The 20247-nt window shown below is 45.9% G+C and overlaps 1 protein-coding gene across 1 annotated transcript in view; it reads left to right on the top strand.

Moving 5' to 3' along the window:
• Positions 1 to 20247, top strand: part of LOC144797876 (extracellular calcium-sensing receptor-like) — a 121852-nt gene that overhangs the window by 57720 nt on the left and 43885 nt on the right. Inside the window, exon 3 of the mRNA XM_078668678.1 lies at positions 5401 to 6222. Within this exon, the coding sequence (XP_078524804.1) occupies positions 5401 to 6222 (822 nt within the window). The remainder of the gene's footprint in view (positions 1 to 5400; positions 6223 to 20247) is intronic.

Here is a 20247-nt window from a genome sequence, read left to right as displayed (position 1 = left end):
CCTGCAGGTGTTCCTCGTTACCTGAAAGAGGGAAAGATCTCAGTCAAGTTTTTTCTCTGTCGTCCATTTGTAACATAGCAACAGGTATTTAACATCTGAGGTTTTTCCAGTGTTGTTATTGTTCTTAGCGTGGAATGTATGTTTTTTGCCCTGTTTAATTTAGTCAAAGTTATTGGGTTTTTATCGTTTTCTGTTTTCCAGTATCCCACTTTCAGTTTTCTTTGCTGATGAGTCAATAGGTTTTTCTTCCTCTTCTGCGTTGTTTCTTTCAGATTTACCCCGGGGGGCTCTGTTGTTATTAGGTTGTAGAGTATTTTGCTAGATACCTCAGTATCCCCCTTTTCTATCAGTGGGATACCATAACCCTCGGTCTGCTTGGTCCCGTAGCTGATTCCCTTGCACAAAGTATTGTTTGATGCAGTGAATTTCGAGTGAGGTTGTTTCACTTGGGGATTTACTTTCTGTGTGGGCAGGGGTGTTAAGAAACCTGTCATGTTTCCTTGCATTTAGTAAATTGCAGCTACTGGGACTTGTAGGAAGTGGAATTTTGAACTTGTATTTGGTTTACCAAGCATGATTAGAATTGGTGATATAAGTTGGCTCCGTTGGATGACACTAGCCTTTCTTGTCAGACTTTTATTGTTTGTTTTATTTTTTTACATAAATGTTTCTGGTTGGAAATCTTCTGCCCAGGCAACTGTCTTATCCTTCCTGATCTCATTCTTTTGTTTATTGCCCATGTTCAGGGTATTCTTAGTGGGTTAATGTCAGTTTTCTCCTGATTTAAGGTTAGCTGGTGTTGATGGTCCGGTATTATGTTTTCGTTTTTTTGGTAGAGGGTGAGGAGGGAAAAGCATGTGCTGGACAGGGCCCCCCCACTAAGGGCAAGCTGCACCGGCCTTATGCTGACAGCTTCTGCGCCAAGTGGGAAATCTGCAACTCTACGCCTCACCTCAAGACTTTGCAATCTTGCTGCACATGTTGTTTGTCACCTTTACCTCACCCCTCCCTCGCTACTGCTCTGTTCTTTTGTTTTCTCCTGCTGAGAATGCTTTTCCATGCTCAATCACTTTAGCAGCTTATGTTGGAAACTGTTGCTGCTGCTCTGTGCCTTTTTCTTGCTCCTGCTGGGAGTGCTTTCCCTGCTCAAACACACTCAATCACTCTGAATACACTCTTAGCAGCTTGTGGTAAGAATTGTTGTGCTGCTTTCTAGAAGCTGCATGGGACTCGACACAAGACTCACGAGTACTCTGTTTTCAGGCTGGCAGGGAGGGCTAAGGTGCAGGGAGAAGCGGAGCAGCAGTTGGATTCCGGGTGTGGGTTGTGGGGATTGCTGGTTCCTCGCTGAGACAGCTGCACCGGCTTGACGTCGGCCGCTTCCACCTCAAGTGGGAGATGCCACTGACTGAGCTTTACCTGCCTTGTCACTGCTTCTGCTCGTCTTGTGAAGCCTATGCCGGGCCTTGGCAGTCTTCCTTTCTGGCCACTGTGTTTTTCCGGCCACTGCATTTTTTTCCAGCCAAGGTTTTTCCTGCTTGCGGCTCTACATGGGCGGGCATGCAGGGGGGTTCGCAAAGCCCTCGTGGTTACTGGTAGTCTTGGCCCACCACCCAGTTACCCCATATGAGGGGTGCCAGGGTGGCCGAGGTGGGGAGTTGGGTGATGCAAAGAAAACAGCTTTGTCTCTGCCTCACCTCAAAACCATGTCAGATGTTGGGAACTGCAGGGCAGACTCAATCAGTCGAAACAAAAACTAGGCATAGCATCCTATGAGAAGACTGGGGAGTATTGGAACATTTACAAGACACTGGTGCACAATTAGCAGCCATGCATCAACGCAGGCACCTTTGCACCATGGTGCAAGGGTGTCCACATTGTTCGCATTATTGTTTTTGTGCAATGGCAGTAAAATGTCTGGCTGGACAAATATGTTGTTCTCAGTCTTAAATCAGGCAGATGTCTAGAATTTGCTATTTTTCCTTGTGATCCATAATTCCTAGTGGATTCTCATGAGTGTTTTAGAAGAGCAGTAGAGAATTTCTGATTGAACAACAAGGATAGTTTGAGTTAGGGTTGTTATAGGACATTTTTATTGGAGGTTTGTAAAAGATCCACTGTAAATGTATGACACAAAAAAGTTAAAATGATAATGCATCCACTTAAGAAACCATAAGGCAATTTGTAATTCCTAATAGTGTCCCAAAGGGAATTAGCTCAAAAACATACACATAGGATGTTTTCTTGTATAAACATATAGGGGTCTTGAAGAGTGTGTCTTAATCACCAAATCTTAAATCAGACATATGTAGAGGCTGCTCAAGTTTCTCATTCTCAGCAATCAAAGACTAGATAGCTTTTCTGTAGCTGGGGTGTGGTTCAACACAAAACATATTTATCTGGCACGCATCTCACTAAACATATACTTTGCGCGTTCTGCAATCGAAATATATAACATGTCACACAAAGCAAGAACACCTTTTTAAGTCTAACCTACATTGTAAAAAATGTAATAATACATAGAATGGGCTTTTGACCAGCCCCGTGCTTATGATGTGCTGGCTTTCTTGTCTATCTCAGTCCCATACTTCTAATTTGATGGCTTTTCTCCCTATTTTTCGTTAGTCCTATCACTACACCATAGCTTCCACAACATTGCTTTGATTGGATGAGTTGTATCCTTCCATTGCTGACATCAGGAAGCTTTTTTTTTCATTTGTCTTTTAGCACTTTGTGGTGTTCTGTATCCAAGCTACGATGTAGAGATCTGGAAGGTGGGGTGGTTGCTAATGCGGAATGTTAATGGTTGAATTGTTGGTCATTTGCTTGAGATAGTTGCTCTGGGACTTCGTTGTGGGTGGGGTCTATGCTAATGCCGTGCTAAATAAACTACATCAACCTCACTGGGACGTGAATGTGGTGCTATTTATGGACTTCACACACTTAGGGCCTGATTACGATGCAGTAAGAAATTGCTCTGACTGTTGGTTGGAGCCATTCTTACCACATCGTAATCTCCTGTTTGGAATAATTTCTGACAGACCCATTTTTAATGGAGTCGGTCGGAAATTATTTCAAACAGGAGTTCCGAATGGCTTACGAAGGGCTCAGAGAGGCAGTTCTCCATTCGCAAGGCCTTCAGCAATTACAATGACAGTTTCCCACTAACTTTCTGACACAGAAATGCATTGGGAAACTGTCTTTGGGGGACCCAGCAGGGCCCCCATGGTTGCAGGGCCGCCGAATGGTGGCCTAGGGGGCTGGTGCAGGCTGATGTACTGCAGCCCTGCTCTTTGCTCTGAGAGCATGCATGCTCCCAAACCAAAGAATAGGATTGCGACCAAACAGGGTTCAGTTACATGCTTATAGCTGGGCTGGAACCGACGACAGGAGGTCTTTCGGTTCCATTTCCAGAGCGATGTTGGCCAGACTTCAGTCTGTCCAACATCGCAATTGCGACTGTAGTAGTGCATAGCTTTCCTTATTCTCTTCCCTATCTACTTACAGCCACCCTCAATAGCCTATCCTGACTTCTCCGTTGCTTTGTTGCTCCCTCACCATTGCTGTCACCTGCGTCACTGGCTTTTTAATAGTTATTTTGCACACCTGCTTGTGTTAGGGTCCAGCATCCTCACACCAACGAGCTACTTTCTGCGCAATCATCCATTGCTTTTCCATCCCTTCTTAGCCCTTCCCTTTTCATTCCTCCACTTTTATTTTTATTTTAAATTATTTTTATGAGGGCACAGCAGTTGCTGTCTTCTCCTGGGCCACTTCTTTATATATTTCCGTGGACTGTGTATGTTTTATTTTAAACGTATCATTCACAAAAGGCTGAAAAACATCTGGGAAGAGGAAATGCAACTTTTAATAATAATGGCAAAATGATCGCTGGTGCTTCAATATGCATGAGCATGTATAGGTGGCCATCTCTGAATGCTTTTTATTTATCAGAAAAAACACTCAAGGATAAGCGTCCATGACTGCACATGTGTGGTGATTCAATGGTGGCCGTCTTGTTATGGCTTTGCGCATATTAAAAGAAAAAGCATTCCTGGATTGCCATATATGCATTCAAATACGTTGTGATGCCTAAGTGGACAGTTTGATTTGTTTTCCCCTTTTGTCTTCAGCCTACAAGACACCCAAAGCTGTCTGGTTACAGAAAACGTATTCTGGTCTTACCAACAAATAACAGGGGCTTTCAGCCCATTCATTGCTTACCCTTGGTTACCTTTATTGTCACTTCCAGTTGCTGGCTTCTTATTCAACTGATTTAATTGTCCCAGCTTGTCCAGCTTATGTTTGTTCTTCGTGTTGAACATAGCCTCTGTACCATCTTTCTGAGTGGTTGACTTCTGTTGTTTCGCTGCTCTGGTTCAACTTTTTGTTGGTAAGCACTCCATCAGAGTGCATGTCTTTTCCAGCCCTCTCTCTCCTGTTTGCTCCCCACAAATATCCAAAATTGCGCGTTGTATTTCTCCCTCATGTACTTCTCCATCTAAACCTCCTCACACTCCGTTCTCAGCCTAATGTGCTTTCCCATGCTCCATGTGTTGCTCTCCCTTTCATGTGCTTCTTTTTATCTTGTATGCTTCTGTCTCCGCTGTCTTCTGTCCCCGCACCACACTGTGTTCTTCTTTCTCTGTGCTTCTCCTACCGCTCTGTGTTGCTCTCTCCCTCATGCAATGCTTTTACCCTCCTCGTCCCACCCTCTCCCTCCATAATTAATTCATATTTTAATAATTTGTCTATACCATTACTGCAACACATCAGTAGAAAGATCTTCCAAATATACAAAGATACATCTCAAATAGATCTCGTTTTTATCCATTATATATGAAGCACTGAAATCAATCTATTAATAGCATACAACTATAATACAATTCTAAGTAAATGAAAATAAATCCTACATACATCATATTAAATAAACACATACATATACCCATGTATATTGAGCAAGTAGGAAGTGGTGATAGAACAGCCCTATTTATGGTGGGTTGCCAATACTGGATTACTCTGCCCATTAGTATGGAGGTCCTGAGTAGGGAACACAATCAGGTAAGCAGGAAGCAAACTCTCTGGGGTTTTGTCTCTCAATAGCTGTACAATATAAACTGCGATTTAAATGAATATACTTGTGTGATTTGCTAATTCAGTCAATGATAGACTTTAGAAGCTATTTAAGTTTGTTTATTTTATCATAGTGGTATCTAAGTGTATTTAAAGTAAAGTAATTTAGTAAATGCATATGAAAGACTATATATGAATATAAAAAGCCAACAGCAAACCAAAGATACAAAAACAATTTGGAGAATATCGTATGCAGCTCACCATTTGAAAATACTTTTAATTGAAATTGCCAGATGGTAACAAGTGTCTGTTTTTATTTCACAAAAGATCAGTTATGCTTCATCAAGCCCACTCCTGAGCGATCGGATCCAGTTCCCTTCCTTTTTCCGCACTATTCCCAGTGATGACTTCCAGTCACGTGGGCTGGCCCAGTTAGTGATACATTTCGGATGGACATGGGTTGGAATTCTGGCCTCGGATGATGAATATGGACAACTGGGCAGTCAAATAGTACAGCAAGAGCTAATCAAGGCTGGGGCTTGTGTGGCCTTCAACGAGGACATCCTCATAAGCCGAGCAGACAAGAATGCTTTTCATATTGGCCCACTTATCAAAAACTCGAATGCCAATGCCATTGTGATCTTTTCTTCTATTTCGTACCTGATTCCTGTCTTGAATGAGATGATAAGGCAGAATATTACCGAGAAGATCTGGATTGCCAGTGAAGCCTGGTCAACTTCTGTTCTTGCCCCTTTTGAGAAATATTCTGGCATCCTACCAGGCACCATTGGCTTTGCAATCCACAGTGGAGAGATGGTGGGCTTTCAAGAGTATTTCACCAGCATCCACCCGTCAGCAACTCCTGGGGATACTTTTGTGAGAAGGTTCTGGGAAGAAGCCTTTAGTTGTCAGTGGTTGGACAGGGAAAATCTCCTGACCAAGGACAACAAAATCAAGAACTGCACTGGGGCTGAGAGACTGGACAGCCTTCCCCTCAACAGCATCCTTGACTTTAGACTTACCTACACTATCTACAAAGCAGTTTATGCCACAGCTCTGGCTCTTCAGGATCTAAGGAACTGCTTGGAAGGTGGCGGGCCTTTCCTTCAAGGCACCTGTGCAAATATCTTAGCGTTCCGTCCATGGCAGGTAAGTTACTTTGCTGCTGATTATTTCATATAGCAACCAAATGAAAGATAAGTTGAAAGGGGCAAGCAGCTGTAACCTAAAAGTGGATGCACATATTGGCAATCACTGACAGACCCTTTGGACATTTCCCACGATGACCATGGTCCTTGTACCCTTTGCACCAACAAATAGCATGGTTCAGCAACGGGGACATGGGCCCAAACACAAGCAATGAAAATGTACCCATTCCCCATAACTGGACAACAAAAGACAGCCAGGGTTGTATTAGAATCAAATAAACACCTGGGCAAAACCAAAAACAGGCTCACATTTGTGAATCACACCTTTTTGCTCACAAAGTTTTAATTAGTGTCCTCTGCACGCCACTAGTCCGATTTGGACTTTGTATTTAATTTTGTTGGACTGGATAGATAATTTGGTCTGTCACAGGGGGCTTGTCAATCACTCATCCATTCAATCAGCATACTCTCTGTCACTAGCTTCCGACTGGTGCGGAATGTAATTACTGGAGGACTGTCAGTCAGTCAGTCATAGTTTATTGTATGAATAATTTAAATCTTTACAATTCCCCCCAATATGGATAAAAAACATGTAAAAAAGACTATCATTACATTCACAATATAAAACCAGAAGACATTAACACAATCCCGTTAGTTATATGGCTAAAGTGCAAGTGCTTTCCTTCAATACAAAATGTTAGGAACGCATTTGTCGAGATACCTGCTAACAACCTCATTTTCCTAGCTAAAACCATGATAGCACTTTAACTTAGTTAGTCGGCACAGTATGACATCAAGATAGATACTACAATTTAAAGCAAGAACAGCGTGGCTCAGTGGTTAGAGGCGGCGGACCCGGAAGCTGAGATCGACCGTGGACCAGGGTTCGGTTCCCTGCCTCGGCCTCAAAAATTCCACGGACTCGACATTTCTCGCTCTGGTGCCTACTCAACTTACAGGGTCACACTCTGCAACTCTGGACAATAGCTTGCTTAATCTCCACTACGGCCCCTCGTGGCAGGATGCCTGGCTTTCACCTTGTGGACACCCTGCCGGGGTTAATCACAGGGGAATACCAGGACGGGTTCCCTAAGCAAGCGCCGGGACGCTCACGGGCAGCTGTGCGCTTTATAAGTCCAGCACATTTACATTTACACCTAATTAATAGATAGAGAACCATAAAAGGAGGCAAATTTATTTTAGGAGAGCACTGTTTTTTAGAAAAGTATAATGTTTCAGTCCTGCTTTAGGGGCCTACAACTAGAAAGGGTCTCATAATGATTTTCGTTCAATACATTTAATTACAATGATGAGTCAGCTGTGGCCTTGCCGAGCAGGTCATACTTATTTAGTTTGCTCCGCTTTGGCTTGCCGTAAAAGTCTTCCAACCTTTGTCATATATTTGACCCCCCGGCAGGCCAGGATAATGAAGGTACCCTCCTACCAGCATGTCATAGCTTGCCTGCACTTACGAATATTCAGATCATTGAAAATACATTTTAAGTACTGTCTCCTCTGATCCGTGACTGCTGGGCATACACATAATAAGTGGACTAAAGATTCTGCATGAAAACCACATAATCGACAGTTCGCCGTTTGGTAGGACTTTTTCCAAGATGGTTGCAGGTCTTTTGATTCATGCAAGCCCATTCGAGAATCTGTGAAGCACTTTTTTAACTGCAAGCTGAAGTGAGCAGATAGATATGCTTGTGGCTTTAAGGATTCATAAGAGTTGATGACAGTCCACCCATGCTGGCGCTTGGTAATTGCTTTTTTGTCTTCCAGCAAAGATTTCTTTTTAGCTGCATCATTAGCAGCTTTACTGAAGCTTACTCTATCAACCCTATTTTCCCATGCTGTTTGTAATTCCAACTCAGTCAATAAAGTTCTCAGGTAGCTTCCCCAGGAATTCGGTGTTTTGAGGTCCATCTGGTGCTTGATTTCTTCCCAGCATGATCTATTCATTGTATCTGGATTGGAAAAGCAGAATTTATAGCATAGTTTAACAAAGCTGCTCATGCCCCGAAATTTCTGATTCTGGAGGTCGAATTCCAGCTGGACCTGAGCTGGGGAGGCAGACTTTGGCAGGTCAAAAACAGCCTTATAAATCCTTGTCTGAAGTTCATTTAATAAATCAGCTTCCTTGCCACACTACGAGACTAAACCATATAACAGGCCGGACTGAATTTGTGCGGCCATTACTTTTAGCATCAAGATGGCCGCCCGGTAGGAGCTCTCGTCCGGAGCTCCTAGTGCTCGGGATCCCTCGTTTGGATTTATCCCAGATAGCACTCATCTTCTTGCGTGAAAAATAAATACGAGTAACTGGATTCTTACCGAGTAACTGGATTGGTTTTTAAAAGTAACTGGATTGGACAGCAACATCGATAAAAGACACCTACCTTTGTCACTGGCGGCTGGGACCCCTGCGACTGTCACCGGAGCATCGGCAGAGCACGAGATAGCGGGGGAGAGCCACGGTGAATGCTGCGGTTGCTGGAGGCTGGTGGCGGCTGGGGATCGGGAGGCTGTGGGCGTCGGAGAGGCGCTACTGTCTGGTGCCCATACGCTGCCGAGGCTGCCGTGGCTGTCTGCTGTGGTCGCCGATCACTGGCGGGCATAGGATCGGTCATCACATCCGCTCCGGTTCCCCCTGTTGACGGTTTGAAGACTGTCGGGACTGTCTGCCGGGACGCCAGCCACTGACGGGCACTGTGGAGGTGCTGTAGGCGAGGCGGGCAGTCTGTGGTGGTTGAGGAGGTGCCCCAGCACAGTAGTGCGGAGCGGGGCGACGGGGCCGATCCTTCTGCTGAGAGAGCCTACGTGGAAGACGACGAGCGCGACGGAGGCACTGGAGGATTGGTCTCCGCACTGGAGCCCCGGTCTGCGCGGCTCACGACGGAGGTGTATCTGGCCTCTCCCGACTGCACACCGGGAGCTGTGGAGGTGAGGGGCAGCTGGCGGGAGAGTTGGGCGGTGGGGCGGCTGAACGTCACGAAGCCTGCACACAGAGAAGACGCCTAATAGCCCACCCCCCCAGGAAATGCCCAGGAAATTCGTTGAACAATTGAAAAGATCTATGATAGCACTAACATCGGCTACCTCTATGTAACCCTCATCTGCACAAATATACCTTTTGCATTCTGACTTGAACAGCTTCAGTGCAGCTCGTCTCACTCGTTTTTGCTGATATGTAAACGCTGAAGATCGTATTTGCCCCTGAGGCTGGGTCTGCAGAACGCATGCTGAAGTGAAGGCTGATAAAGGTATTTACTGTGCCCCACTCGTTTTTTGCTGGATAAGTTACATATTTTGCCCCATTCGTTTTCGTTTTGAAAAAAAAAACCTCTTTTGCTCAAAATGGCCGGGGCCATAAACTGAGCATTTAATCCCCTCCTGTACCGCTTGAACCCACGAGGCCCCTCAGCAGCTCCACTTAAGATAACAAAACTGAGATAAGACTCCCCATGGTATGCAAGATCCTGAGCCAGCCGGAATAGAATCTGAAACTGCTCTTCCCTGCTATGAAAACAGCAACGACTAAAAGAGGACTAATGATTCTATCCTCCCTACTTGGCGGCCATTTTTAGACTACTCTTTCTCTCTTTGGCGGCCATCATGGACTAGTCTTTCTGACTATTATTTACTATCGGTACTACAGACTTTGCATAGCTCTGTATCTAAATCTTTGTGAGCTTAAGTGTCTGCCTCTTATTGCAGTATTATAGTACTATTGGTATTTTGCACTTTATGCAACCTGGTGTTCTTGATGTGCTTAAGTGTCTGCCTTTTACTGCAGTATTATATTACTATTGGTATTCTACACCTTATGTAACCTAAACCCTTTTTCACTTTTCCTCACCGACAGTGCACTGATTGCTACCCCATATTCTACCGGCTGCTCACTAGTGCCATACTTGTTATTGCAGTAATTTGTTTGCACCTATATTGGATCTAGTAATTCATTAGTAGTTTAGCCCTATTTGTATACTGTATATGTGGTAAGCTGCACCTATCTCACTTTTATCCCTATCATTCACTGATCGCTACCTCAATTATTTGGTTCATTACTGTAAACTTTACCACTTTACCACTATGATGCACTGATTACTACCTCATTTACTTCGTTTAGTCATGTAAGCTGCACCCAGCCACTTTCTACACCTGGATTACACCGTTGCTACCTCTTACATTATGATGTGTCAATTTGGCTCCACCTAACTGGTTGCTACCTCTCATATATTGTACATGGTGTAAACTGATTGCTACCTCTCATATATTGTACACTGTGTAAGCTGCACCTACACACTGTTTGTTCCTGGATTGCATCGACTGCTACCTCTTATACTTTTGGCTACTTTTGGCCACTCACTAGTGTCACTCCTATGCCCTGTAACCAACGGCTGACAGTTTTATTGTAGTCTCTTCTCCCACACCCAACGTTACAGCCATCCTATCATGGATCTCATCGGTAGGCACACATATAGAATCAACTACCCTTCCACTCTCACCAAAAAAGCCGCTAAACGCTTTAAACATAACTTCTTGAGGTCGCACCCTGAAACACCCTTTGCCGACACCTACTTCTCACCGGGCAATGGAACCCTGAACATTGATATCATCTTCCACACCTCACGCACAGCCCAATGGAGAAAAGCGTTTCTAACCCTACTCACCGTCTCCACCACCAGGAAAACAGCTCATGGCATAACTCTCACTATCACACCTTCCCAACTCTTCCCTGGCAGAACCACCATTACTGTCTACAATAACGGTATTGTCCTAATTCAATCCACAGACAAGAACCTGGAACTACTAGACAACCTGTTCCCCAAGTTCAAAGAGCACCTTTCCAAGCTGCGGACCTCCACCCAGAACTCCACCAGCACTATCACCACTGACGTCGCAGCCCCCACCCACAACACTTCTAACATAGCTCAGCGTCGGATCCACACGCACCTCACCTCTACCCCCAGAACCCTAGTCAATCGCCCACCTGCTGTTACCGCCCCACACTCCCCAAGCGCAGTCACAAATCTCTCCCCCTCATACACTATCCGCCCCTCTAACAATACCCCTTTTACCCCCACTCACACCTCTCCCATCCCTCTCTCCCCTGACATAACAACCCCCACCCACAACACCTCCTACCTAGATCAGCACCAGAACAGCACGCACAATGACAAATCCCACCCTTTGTTCCCCCCCACTCTCAGTCCCCACGTGAGTACACCCCCCCCATACATCCTCGATACACCCACATCCTCAATACCCCCACGCCCCCTTCCCCCCACGCTACACCCCCCATGAACGCTTCTGAACACACCACCGTCCGGAGTTTATCTCCCCCCCTTCCCTCCCCCCATGGCAGATCCATCTCCCTTCCCAGCTCCCTCCCCACTCTCACTCACGACACCCCCACCCTCCCAACCAGTCCCACAGAACATACCGCCTCCCTTACCTTAGCATCCCCCCCTCTCTCCCCTCCCATTCTCAGCCCCCACTACCTTCCTGCCACCCCCACGGTCTTCAGCCTTCACTCACTCTTCAACTCACCGGCACCGTCTCCCACTGACGACACTACCTATGCCTCCCACCATGCCCCTACTTCACCCACACCCCTCGCCCACAAACCCGCCCACACTTCGAATGCCATCCCACTCACTATCACCGTAGAACCTTCCAACAACGCTAGCATATCCCCCCCCTTCGATACCCTGCCCGCTTTCCAGCTCACTACTCAACCAGTCACCAATGGCTCTCACCACCAACGCCATCTCCAATCCTCCATTTGACCTGACTTTATCCACCCTCCAACAAGTCAAAGAGGATCTCCTACAAGTCAAAAAAGATCTCCACGCAATCAAAGACCTTCTCTTCTCACAGCCCAGTCTACCTCCCACCATCCCATTACCCTACAAACGACGCACCCTCCCTACATACCCTCGCCTCCAATGACCCCCGCGATGGCCGACTATCCCCGTTCGCAATAACTCCGACCGCCCCCGCCGTGTCCTCAACTCACTGTCAGACCGCGACCTATGCTCTCTCCTACGCTCTTATGGCCCAGGTCCGGTAAAACACATATCCAACACACACATCCCCATACCCACAATTCTCTCTAATCCTCTGAGGCTCCCAACCCATAGCAACAGAGGTTCCATCCCTAACAACCTCAGAAAAGTCCCCCTCTCTCTAGAAGGCTCGACCACCCTTCTCACTCCCAAACTCAAATGCATCCTACTCAATTGCAGATCGGCCCAGAGACACTCCTCCGACATCGCTGATCTCGTCTCAGCAATGGATCTGGACCTAGCCATTCTGACTGAAACGTGGCTTACTGAAGCCTCTACCCCGATAATGGACATATTAGTCCCCCACAATTATCACATCATCAGACTGGACAGGCCTGGCAAGACGGGCGGGGGAATTGCATGCATTTTTAGGAGCAACCTCTCCGTTACTAAAGCCACCTCCCCCTCCCTTACTTCCTGTGAACTCCTCTGCCTCGATATCACCAGCGAGGGCAAACAAGTTTGTGCTTTACATCTCATCTATCACCCGCCTGGTGACAACCTCATATTCACCCAACAACTCATGGACACGATCACATCCAATACCGGTCGGCAGATCACCCAAGTCTACCTGGGTGACTTTAATCTCCACTGGAATGATCAGAAAGACACAGTGGTGAATAGTCTCAAAACCTTCCTTAATGCGCTTGACCTCACCCAAATATGCGATAGACCAACACACGACAAAGGCTCGATACTCAATCTCATCATCGCCAAAGAGGACTCTACCCAACTGGAGGCGATCCAACCCTGCGACTGGTCAGATCACAACATTATCACCTTCTTTATCAACGAAAAAGTTAAACCTAACCCGGCTCAACCCACCAAATCCGAAACCTGGAAAAGGGACTTGAAGAATCTTAACCCCACTACCCTGCCTCCCCACATCGGCAGTCTCCTCCTTCCCCCTTCAGGTGCCTCGGATGTTCAATCACTGACCGACCACTACCTTGACTCTATGAATTCAATAGTCAATGAAGTCGCCCCATTGCAACTGAAGAGAGTCTCCACCAAAATTTCTAACCCCTGGTATGACGGCAGACTCAATGACGACAGGCGTACTATGCGAATGGCAGAGCGTACCTGGAGATCTGACCCCTCATCACTGCATCTAAAAACGCTTAAAAACAAGAGAAATGCCTACTTTAGGAAAATAAAGCGCACAAAGTCGGACTTCTTTAGCCGCCAGCTGGACCAAGCAAAAAACAGGCCAAGAAAACTGTTCGAACTAATCAAAACTCAAACAAAGACACAACCCTTACAATCAAACAGCGCAACAAGCGACACCCCACACTGTGAAGCCTTCTCTGCTTTCTTTAAGCTAAAGACCGACAACATAAGAAATGACCTCATCATGGATGTAAGCCGATTCCCCAACCACACCAGAATGTGTAACGTTCAACCTAAAAACAACGCATCATGGCTGTACTTCGACACCTACTCGGAAGAAGCAATACACAAACTGCTCTGCACCTTGAAGCCCTCTAATCACCTCACAGACCCCCTACCTGCTAATGCAGTAAAAGACTTCATCCCCTTGCTCCTCCCTCTTTGGACCAAAATCATCAACAGCTCCCTTCAACAAGGTCTCATTCCAGACTCCCTCAAGGTGGGGCAAGTCACGCCTATCGAGAAACCCACAGCTGACCCGTCTGACCTGAACAATTACCGGCCTATCACCAATATCCCCACCCTGGCCAAACTGCTGGAGAAATGTGTCCAACTCCAACTAACAAAACACATTGACCAATTTGACCTCCTCAACCCTCACCAATCAGGCTTCCGAGCGAAACATAGAACGGAAACAGCTATGACACACATAATTGATGACGCCCTCCAAATCGTTGATCGCAATGAGTCCTGCCTCCTCATCCTTCTCGACCTCTCTTCAGCATTTGACACGGTCAAACATGAGAACTTACTGGAGCTGCTAAGCACTAGAATGGGTCTATCGGGAACTGTTCTCAAATGGTTTTCTTCCTTCCTTCATAACCGGTCTCAGAAGTTCAAGATCGACAATGTGCTATCTACACCGGTGCCTGCAGATCTAGGTGTTCCACAAGGATCCTCCCTCTCCCCCATACTGTTCAACCTCGTCATGGAACCGCTCGCCACCTTGCTCCAAGCATCCAATGTTCAATTCCATATGTACGCCGATGACACACAACTTTACCTAAAGCTACAATCCCCGGAAGATATCAAACTTCTGAATTCCACACTTAGTAACACTCAATCTTGGTTGGCCGATAATCACCTCAAACTAAATGCGCTGAAAACTGAGTTTCTACTCATCTCACCCCCGGCGAAAATTTCCACCACCCAAACCTGGCTCAATAACCTAACAGCACTCAATGTCCAACCTACCATCGTGGATTCGGCGAAATCCCTAGGCATCACAGTCGACGCCAAGCTCAACATGCAACAGCACGTTAGCAAAGCCACAAAAGGAGCTAATTTACAAATCAACACACTGAGGAAACTTAAACCCTTCCTCCCTGCCAAAGATTTCCAAACTGCTGTACAAGCTTTAGTCATCCCTCGCATAGACTACGGAATTGTGGCCCGCTATCCACAACAGCACCCCTAAGAGCCTCCCTGAACGCTGCCGCGAGACTCATTACTGGCTCAAGAAAACATTCGCATATATCCCCAGACTTAAAGTCTCTAAAATGGCTGCCTTTTGAAGCCAGAATACAGCTAAAAATTGTAGTTATGACACACTCGGCCGTGCACCACAATGCACCCAACTACCTCGCTCAAAAGTTGTCTATATCAGGAGGGTCGAGATCCAATAGAAGTACAAAAAATCTACTCCTGAAACCTTGTAGATTCCGGAAAGAAAAAACATACAAGCGCTCCTTCTCAGGAATGGCACCCAGGATCTGGAATGCGCTCCCTCCGGAAACCAGGCTTATCTCCTCCACTGCACTCTTCAAGAAAGAGGTGAAAACAATCCTTCTGGCCAAGATCTCCTGAACTTTAGAGGTGCTGGATCTGAGACTCTGCATCGCTTTGTATCACTGATCACCTTGTCCTTTGGCACTATACTCCTACTTGATGGTGTCACTACTACGCTACTCTCTTACTACCGACCAATATATGATACACTTTGGTTTATTGAATCACCCTCCTGATGCCCCCACCCAGTGCTTTCTCTATCCTAAGAAATTGGTATAAGCCATCCACACATCCAAGGTTTTACCTGAACCCTTCTGTAGTGGGATCAATGACTTGTGCCGTCTTATATTACTTGTTTACCTGATTGTATATTGATATGTTTCTGTACATTACTGTTATCCTATTATGTTAGTGATTACTATACTGCTCCCATTATCTTGTTCATTCCTGCTGCCCCTACCCCTGTCTCTGTGAAGCGCTCTGATATCTGTAAGGATCTTGTTCGCGCTATATAAAACTTTGAATAAATAAATAAAATAAATAACAGATGGTTATAGTTCAGACAGTCCAATTTTTTGCATAGTAATCTGTATGTATAAATTAGCGATTGTGCTTTAGCTTTTATGACCAGTTTATGTTCCTTGTGTGTTGTGCCCTGCCCTATTGTTAACCCGAGATATTTGTAGGACCCTCGCTCTTCCACAGTTGCCCCTTTCACCGACTTTTTAAACTTAGATGTTTTGGAGTCCACTAAACAAACAATTTTAGTTTTTTCTTTGTTTAGTTCCAATTTTTCCTGATCCAGGTAGGTTTCTAGGCTATTTATTGCTCTTTGTAATCCAATAGGGGTTTGGGTCAACAAAACAATGTCATCAGCATACTGTAAGAAAGAAACTGACTCGTTGACCATGTTCGGCGGGTGGCAATCGGCTTTTTCCATACGCGTAGTAATATCTGAAAGGAACAAATTAAATAGGCTTGGCGCAAGGACGCAGTCTTGTTTCAGACCTTGCTGCATATGGATACTTGAGGTTGTACTGCACCCGTTGCCCAGCTTTACTCTTGCCCAGGTATCACTTTATAAGGCGGTTATTGCGTTGAGTATTGAACTAGGCAATCCCCATACATTTAGTTTTTTCCAAAGACGCATCATACTCACTCGGTCGAAGGCAGATTTTATGTCCACAAAACATGCGAACAGCCGTGTTTTCTTTTTTAGCGCTTTTTCAGTTAGGAGTGCTAGAATGGCCAAGTTTGTTATAGTGCCCATCCCTTGCCTAAAGCCCGTTTGGAACTTGGGATTTATGTTTTTTTCGTCCATCCAATCTCGGAGCTGGACTAGAAGGCAAGAAGCGTAAAGCTTGGCCTCTACATCTATCAGAGAGCTCAGCCTGTAGTTTCTCGGCTTACGGTGATCTCCCTGTTTAAATATAGGATGGATTATATTCCCTTTCCAGGAAACTGGAACGTTAGACTGTGTGTAGATCTCATTAAAGAGCGGCATAAGCTGGGCGGACCAGAAATCTGGGTAGTTTTTAAAAATTGGGTTACTGGAGGACTGATTCAGTAGCCATGGATCCCTTGCTCACCACTATTACTATGTAGTATTCTCTCCTACCACCCCATACCTTCTCTTTCCAGCACCTACGTCTGCCCCGCTCTCTCTCGGCCTCTCTCATGGCCCTAGTGAACCTGAAACTTATCCATTGTCCACAGATTTCCACAGTATATATGTTAACTCACTGAACAATGTAATAGCTAAATTGTGGTCCAGGTGGACAGCTGCTAACATAGGACAATGTTCTGTATCTATTTAGTATGCCTCACTTTGAAATACCAGTAACATAGTTCAGGGTCACAGATTTAATTTCAGGAAGACTCTCCAATTGGTCATTTGCTGCAGAAATCCAGGTGTAATCTATATGTCCAAGATACAGGTATTTTAAAATTGCTCAGTGGGTAATGCATCCACTGTTGAGATGAGCATGTGATACATAGAATTCATGACTGAGTTTCTGCTGGGCCTACTTCAGTTGTCATACTTCTGAGGGTGATCAAATGAGCACAGCTGAGTATTGTGATAACTGACACCAACAAAACATTTTTGCACTCTACGCTTATGTCTATTTTCACCATAATTATTCACCTATACCTACGGTCCATTACATGTATGTATTGAACATTCACAGAATCTCTTATTGAAGCTGCCTCATCTAAAGACCATTCAATTTATTTGTTGTATGTAGAAAACAGTTTGCCTTCTCAGACAACTCAAAATATGCCACTTTAAAACCTCTCGACAGCTCTTAAATGAATGAAGCGAGGATTGGAGAGCTGACACAGTCTGTCAAATTCAAGAAAGATAGCAGCAAAAAGAAAACAAGGTGTTAACTGAAAGCCACCTCGTCAGTGACTATACAGAGGCCTAAAGCTGTCTGTCCTTTGGTTAGTCCCTGCAGCCTTAATTTGGGACAGAAAGCAGAAATGTGCCATTGTTTAAGGGCCTCTGGTCCCATTTAAGTGCCTTGCTGATAGGCCTCGGTATAACAAGGTGATTGTTGCAATGGATAGAGCCTTAATAGCCCTACCTGGTGCTGTGTTACTTCAGGTTCAGGCACTAGGGAGAACTGGCATCACTGGCAGCTGGTGTTAAGGAGTATAGGGGAAGTTGACCTATTTATAGAGGAGAAGGAGCTCTCCAAGCAGTTCAGTGCTAATGGCGGGAGGTTACTCATAGTATATCAGCTGAGATTGTGTTTGTTTAGAGGGAGGGTTTTATTCAGTGAATTTCTAAGGTTTCTTAAATGCTAATTTATAACTATAATGTAGTAGTTGCGTTTGCAGAGTGGTGTTGAAAGGGGGCTGGGTCTCCGACCAGTGCTCAGGAGATCCGCTGCGTAGGACTTACCGGAGGTACCAGGAGGGCTTCTTGGCCCCCAAAGTGCCTCAGGAATAAAGTGGACTTTATCCCCCAACCCGTAGTGTGCAGGAGGCATGTTTGCAGAGTAGTGGATAAAGTGGGGTGTGTCCTCCGAGGACCTCTTAGCAATACCACTGTGTGGGACTTACTGGAGGTAACAGGAGGGGTAGATGGCCCCCAAAGAACAATCATGGGGACCAATGCACCTCCAGTAAGTCCCACCCAGCAGCCATGCCCCCTTTGCCCACCACTCTGCAAACGCACTCCCTGGAGCGCTCTTGGATGGTGATTAAAGTCCCCTTTGCTGCTGGGCATCGTTAGGGGCCAACTAGCCTGCCTGACACCTCCAGTAAGCCCCAGATAGTGGGATTGCTGAGACGTGGACAAAGGCCACGCCCCCTTTCCCCACCGCTCTGCAAACACACCTCCTGATCGCTCTTGTTTGGTGGATGAAGTCCCCATGTCTCCTGAGGGTCCCTGGGTGCCAACTAGCACTCCTGTTATCTCTAGTAAGCCCCACACAACTGGATTGCTGAGAGTGGTCCGATGCCACGCCCCCTTTTTATGCCACTCTGCAAACGCGCCTCATAGTGCACTGCTGCTCGGGGGATGGAGTCCACTACAGTCCTGAAGTCCTCAGGACACAAGAGGACCTCATCGCACCACCAGCAGTGCTCCAAAAGGGGCGTTTGCAGAGTGGTTTAAAAAGTGGTTTAAAAAGGGTTGTGGCCTTGGCCCACCTCTCAGCAATCCCACCAGAAAGCATCTGGTGGGCTAGTTGGCCCCTACGAACCCTTAAGATTCTAGGGGACTTCATCCCCCAAGCCAGAACACACCAGGAGGCGCGTTTGCAGAGTGGTACAGGGATGGGGTGGGGCCTCTGGCGAGATGCCAGCTTCTCTTTTATTTATTTTTTTAGAAGGGGGCTGTGTGGCCCCCTTCTCTTAGTAATTTTTGGGCCCTGGGAACCCCATCCCCCAGGGTATGAGCCTTTTTAAAAAAACATTTTGAATACAAAACAAACAGGAAAGGGGCTGTGTGGCCCCTGTCCCTGGGTTGATTTCAGCTCCGGGGACCCCATCACCGTGGGCATGGACGTGTTTTCTATTTTTATTTTTATTATTTATTCCGGAGGGTGGCTATGTGGCCCCCTTTCCCTGGGCCACTGTTGGCCCTGGGGACCCCATCCCCCGGGGCCTGGTCTCGTTTAAAAAAAAGAAACAAATTACCTATATGGGAGGGAACCTCGTGGACCCCTTCCCTGGGCCACTGTTGGCCCCAGGGGCCGCCCCCCTCCTGGGGCCAATTATAGCCCCGTGGACCCCATCCCCCAGGGATGGTCTTATGTTGGAGACCGCGGGTGGAGTCCCAATGCCTCCGCGGTCCCAGCGGCCTTCCCACCTCCTATGGGAGCATTGCTTTTGGACATGGGGAGCTACTGACATGCAGCTCCCCTTGTCCAAAAGCACCCTGCTTTGCTTCATGGAAGTGAGAGCAGGTTTTGCATTGACAACCATGCTCCCGCCCTGCCATAGCAAACTGTAATGTCCCGGGGGTAGGCACCCTGTGACATTGCTGGAGCCTGCCCTGTGGGGTGGAGGTCTCCAGAGCCATCTAGGGCTCCAGGAGGGGGGCCGCACGGCTCCCGTCCATCTTATTTAAAGCCCTGTGGAGGTGGCTTGGATGTATTAATTGAAAAAAAATAAAAACTATTACTATAAAAAAAATATATATAAATATACATTTGAAAAACAATTAAACAATGTACATAATTATACATTTTTATTAATTTTAAATAAAAAATGTCATTAATTGATTATTTAACTTACCACACTATACTCCCACAAACGTTGCAGCCCAATTTTAAATATAAATTTAATTACAACATTATAACACAATTAAAATATTAAGTAATTAATAAAATAGTTAATAATCAATGAATAATTAATTGTTAATGAATTATTTCTTAAAAATCTTCCCACCTTATCCCCCTAGAAATACAACACACACCTAATTTATAACATTTGAATTATAATTATTAATTTATTAACATTTAGGGGTCCATTAGAATGGCGGGCAAATTGCTACCGCCCTTCCGGCGCTGGCGATCCCCCCACCAAAACACCCCTCCGGA

Source organism: Lissotriton helveticus, chromosome 12, assembly GCF_964261635.1.
Source record: "Lissotriton helveticus chromosome 12, aLisHel1.1, whole genome shotgun sequence".
NCBI classification, from domain to species: Eukaryota; Metazoa; Chordata; class Amphibia; order Caudata; family Salamandridae; genus Lissotriton; species Lissotriton helveticus.
The sequence above is the reverse complement of the archived record's forward strand: the minus strand, read 5'-3'. Positions and strand labels throughout refer to the sequence as shown.